Source organism: Lolium perenne, chromosome 1 (assembly GCF_019359855.2).
Source record: "Lolium perenne isolate Kyuss_39 chromosome 1, Kyuss_2.0, whole genome shotgun sequence".
Lineage (NCBI taxonomy): Eukaryota > Viridiplantae > Streptophyta > Magnoliopsida > Poales > Poaceae > Lolium > Lolium perenne.
In genome coordinates this window covers 212,391,680-212,397,075 of record NC_067244.2, presented here as the reverse complement: position 1 = coordinate 212,397,075, position 5,396 = coordinate 212,391,680, and the positions used below count along the sequence as shown (strand labels likewise).

The 5,396-nt window shown below is 46.7% G+C and overlaps 1 protein-coding gene across 1 annotated transcript; it reads right to left on the bottom strand.

Moving 5' to 3' along the window:
• Positions 1–896: 896 nt before the first annotated feature.
• LOC127316719 (NAC domain-containing protein 90) lies at positions 897–2,364 on the bottom strand. The gene is made up of 3 exons (XM_051347213.2): positions 2,063–2,364; positions 1,662–1,966; positions 897–1,466 (listed from the first exon to the last, which is right to left on the bottom strand). The coding sequence occupies exons 1-3, from the start codon at positions 2,217–2,219 to the stop codon at positions 1,134–1,136; spliced, it is 795 nt and encodes a 264-aa protein (XP_051203173.1). The 5' UTR covers positions 2,220–2,364; the 3' UTR covers positions 897–1,133.
• Positions 2,365–5,396: the final 3,032 nt, after the last annotated feature.

Here is a 5,396-nt window from a genome sequence, read left to right as displayed (position 1 = left end):
TTCTCGAATATAGGATTTCTTGCACCGGGAAAATACTTAACCCTTCCTCCTACTAATACTACTACAAAATGCTAGCTTGTTAACTTTTGTTCTCCATTTCATGTATTTTTAGCGATGAGAATTATGAAGATCATATCAAATCCCAACAAATGGTATGGCCTTCACTACTTTGTATGTTATGCACTTCTTTCTCCAGAAGGCAAGTACTCGCTTTTGGATAAATAATTTGGAATTAGGGGGGGGGGCCTAGGCATGCGTGACAGCGTGAGCGCCCCAAACCAATGGCGAATGGCCGGTGATGATCGAGGCTTTGCTATACTTGTTTTGCCCCTAAATGCCTCTGATTGTTGGATGTTGTTGGAGATCCCGCTCACATGGCCACAATCGCCAAGTAAGCGCCACACAAACACTTATTTGCAGGTCCCTATTGTCACAGGTAGACCGTTAAACTAGCTAATCGAGATATTTAGGTACCACGCAGCGGTTTGCATCAGAAGTTGTGCTTTTACAAAAACAATCGTAAAGTCATAGTTACTTGAAAAACAATGTGTCAAAATTAGGTGGTTTGTGCAATTCGTTCTAGATCTCCAGAAGTCTGCATGCGAGAATTTCATACAGACATGACACCTCCAACCACAACGGACAGCAAATGCCACTCGTTCGGAAATTGGAAGAAGGGAAAATGTGTTTGTGCTCTATCGGCAAGGAAGCAAAGATCAACGGATAGTCAATCTGATGATCGAGGCCCCGTGATCTCGTCATGTACATGTAATGTAGTCAGTATATATGTTTGCTCCTCCTACGCCACGTAGCAGCAGATGTCGCGGTCGCTGCAGCACTGGAAAGGAATCATTTATCTTTGGACGCATGGAAAGAACACACGTTGACTTGCAAGTTTTTCTTTGATGATGATAGCGATTTGCATTGTTCCACAGGGGAAGAGGTACATGATCAATGTCATTGCTGTTCCAATGAAAGCAAAATACTCCAGTGGTTTCAAAAGAATACAAGAATTAATTAGCTTATCTAAATCTTCAGTAGTGCAGAAAATTGCGTATTAGTAGTATTTTTCTGAAAGAATTTTAATGAATGAAATTTTGTGCTTCATTAAGAACTTCGCATCCAAGCATGTATCAGATCCAGTCCAAGAACTCTGCCCAGTCGGCCATGTCGCCGAGGAGCTCCTCGTCGGCGTCTTCCTGCTCCTGATGCTGCTGGTGCTGATGCTGATGCTGCATGGGGCGGTCGGCGTCATCGCTTGACGATGTGCCGTCGGTCGCTGCATGCCTTTTCCTCTTCTGACCCCTTCCGGCTTCGTCGTCCTCATTCGCCAAAGCAGCCGCGGCGGACGACGATGCCAGGTCCTGAAAGGCGCTGCATCGGGCGGCAGTGCACGGCCGCCGGTCGAACTGCCGCAAGTTGTCTAATCTCGTGTACAACCGACACAAGCTGAACTCGCTCCGGGCCTGTAAACAAGCACAAACAATGCATACATGTTCAGATCATTTACCCTTCTCATGTGACTATACACGGCTTGTATTTGTATAGCACCGCAGCCAATTTGCAGCACGTATGCATATATGAAATGGCAAGCTGTGCTTAAGTTTGGATTCTTATTATGTGGTAAAGTATCATCAGCCAAACTGGGCGCTGCTAGTTACCTGGAGAAAAGGGTTTGGTGCCGGAGCGACGACATCGGCATCGTCGTCGTCGAAAGCCCTGTACTCGTTCATCTTCCAATCGGTCTTGGCCCCCGCCGGCGCGCGGCCGCAGTAGAACACCATGGTCTTCTTGGTCCCAACGGGGCGGCCGTCGGCCGAGTAGACCAGGCCCGGCGTGCCCGCTGCCTTCCAGTACCCCGACGGCGTCGTGCGGCTAGGCCGCCCTCCACGCGCCTCCCGGTCCTGCCGCGCGCAGAAGTAGAACCACGGCTCCCCATCCCCGCCGAACGCGGCTGGGTGCGCCTCTGCACGTACGCAAACCAATTCATTCACGGTCAATCACAATGCATTCGACGGCACTTGTAAACATATGCTGGTCTGTATAAGCTGTATGTACGTGCCTGGGAGCTGCCAGGGGTCGACGGAGCAGACGTCGGCGACGGGGATGACACGCTCGATGTCATCGCGGCGGCTGCCGTCGAGCTTGTGCCGGAGGTAGAAGCGCACCAGCTCCTCCTCCGTAGGGTAGAAGCGGTACCCCGGAGGTAGCTCGGCCATGGCTGGCGGACTTAGTACAAGCTCGCCCGTCGCCGTCTCGAAGCTGATGTCGGTCGTCGAGCTCGAATGATGGAGTGAGAACGCCTGTATGGTGAATGTCTGCGGTGCGGGCTGTTATATAAGAGGCGTAGTGTTGTCATGGTGATCAGCCCAGGGCGCTTCAGCGTGGAGAAATTTCCCCGGCTGTGGTGGGTCGCAAGGGGCGCTGCTGCAAGATGGGGTGGGGGAAGAGGACTGGGTCTCAGTTAACCATCCTTGCTGGAATTCACTTTTCTTAACAAAGCGTCTCAGTTAACCACTGTTGATTCGGTTTTGACTCTTTTAACTAACCTTTCTGCCTTCACTGGTCGCCATCTTTCACGACGCGTGGGCGTGGAACGGCGATAGTGACATGATGACATGCAAATTTGGGTTTAAGGGTGTGTCTACCTGTTTGTCGAGATTGAGGATATGTAGAGATGAATGTGATCTTGGAGTAACTGGTAGACGATTCTACAATTTGTGCGTCGCAATGAAGACATGAAGTATGTCGTTACCTTGCATCTGGGTGGTGGCTAAATTCCTAAAACATGCCTCGTATGAAGACCAAAATGTCTTCAAATGACCGCGGAGAGGTTTCCTTTAAATGTAATACTCGATATCCGAGCAGGTGATTTCAGACCACTATTCTATGTCAATTTAAGATCGAATATTACTTCATTGAGGGTATAGTTCTTGTAGTTCTAGCCTCTCTTGCTTGGGCTCCTTCTGGGGAAATCCCAGATCTAGATCTCCGGCCTAGATCAGATGATGAAAATGACGACGTTCAACGTTATTCTCCATCCTGACAGTATCGTCTTGAAGTGGGCGTTGGCTAGGAGGGTGAGGAGGAGTTGCGTGGTTTCTTTTGTGGGGTTGACGGCAGGGCAGACGAGAGTTGTACGGATCTCCGCTCTGAAGATGGATCGACGGTATGATGATGGTGGCGGCTGTTGGAGTGTGTAAATGTGGTGCACGATGAGCGTTTGCTAGACCGGGTGTATGATCCCTACTCGTTATAGGGTGACTCAATGATGCTCCCGGATATAGCTGGTGGGGCGTTGTTGTGAGTCCAGGAAATAAAACCCTGATGGTATGATCTTCCGCATTGTTGGGTTTGTAAATGTTGCATGGATGCCTTAAGTATTTTGATGTATGATTTTTTTCCTGATTTTTATTAAATAAATTGATAGTACTAGTTGTATTCATCTCTTCATTGTAGACTTCATTGTAGAGACCGGACTCTCGTCCTCCTTTTTAAAAGAAGTACATTTATTTGCTTAGTCTAGTAATAGGATGACCTATTAAAAAAATAAAGTGCAATACTTGAGCGAAGGGATGTTTGGACGTCTCCTTCAAACATACAAGTTTCGTTTACAACAAAACCTGAGCTACATAGGCAGGTATGTGACATGATCCATTAAAATAAGAGTACTTGAATCCGACCGGCATTCTTCTCCCCTCTAGGACCAAAATCCGGTAATAACTATAACTTGTAGCATTTCACTGTTTAAACTTCTCGTGTCGCTTTTTACGAGCTTGTTGTAGACCATATAAAGACTTTAAAAAATTACACATTTTTTTGACCATTTGCTACAAAATTATTTAGCTGTTCATCCTCCAACTTTTCATTTAAGAAAATCGTCTTAACATCTATTTAATGGCGGAGAATATGAGAGCATCAATTACAATAGTGCTCGAAAAGTAGTCAATCTAGCCACATGTAAGAAAGTATCAAAGAAATCTTCATATTTTTTCTAGGTATAACATTTGGCTACAAGCGTGCCTCATACTTTTCAATAATACCTTCAACTTCTTTCGTAAGACTAAGGCCGAGATACTCTTAACAAGAAAATAAAAGATCGCATGCATCAATCGATGCAACGACGATGTCTCCTTTTACTTCTTTTTTAATAAAACCATCTTATAGGTTTGCAGACGTAAGGAAGGGTTAGTGATTTCTCAAGCTCAGGTCAAAAACCTTCATTGTCTTTATTTAAGATTTTCTTTTAGACTTTTTAAATTTTGAAGTGCTATTTTTATTTTGGAAAAACGAGCACCATGGAGCCCGTTCCCCAAAAGACGATTGTGCAGTTGAGGCACGCGAGTAGCTTTAACATGTTGTCAACTATGCGGATGTAAATTCTACGTCCTTAGAGCATCTGCAATAGACGCGACAAAATCATGCCCGCTGTAAAACTGACTTTCTTTGTGGGCGGTATCCAAAATAAGTGCTCTAACAGACGCTACATAATAGAGAGCGCGGTAAAAAGTTTGAAGCGCGCGGAAAATTGCGGCCCAACATGTTGGATATTTGACGCACGAGGCACCACTTACTTTTGCACGCCGCTCTGCCACTGCTAAATCCTTTGCGCCCTTCTCCACCGGTGAACGGGTATTAGGCGCGACTAGAGGGGTGGTGAATAGATGCTATGCAAATTTTATCCTTTTTCAATTTTGGGATATTTAATTCTGTGCCCCTGGTTTCTTAGTTGTGCTCACTATTTCCCACGGTCAAAACTTTTGCTCATTTTTTTTTTCCATTTTCTTAGCTGAAACTCTCACAAATGCTCGTAGCGGATGTTTGCCGTCTTGACCGTAAACTCTGCTGAGTGTGGCCCGCACCCGGCTGACTGTGCATTGACCGTTGCTTGTTGACTGGTGGGACCGCTAGGAGAAACGTATCGGGCTTGTCTAAACCTGAAACAGATCGAGATTGTACGTACCGCACCGCACCGCCCGCCACCTCCGCCGGTGCCGTGCCACGTCTGTTGCCGTCATTCCCTCCACCCTATGCCCCTATTCTGTTCGTCGGCAACGCCGCGTCTCCGCCAGATCTAACCCACCTCCTTGTCCGTGGGATTACGAAGCGATGTTGGTGTGGACGCGCCGAAGGCCCTCGACTGTGGAGAGGATTGGGTCAAATCCGCCGCAAATAATTCATGGATTACACCTGGGTCAGCATCGTTTCCCCTTGAATTGACGTTCTAACTCATATTATAGGCCGTATTTAACTTCTGATAGCTTGAATCTTTCGAATTTTGCTGAATTGTCCCTGGCCTAACTGCAGCCTTTGTTTGAATGAACTAGGATTGATCCAGCTGGCTTTCCAGCTGTCGATTAGAATGGAAACTAGTGTAGAAACCATCATGAATTTCA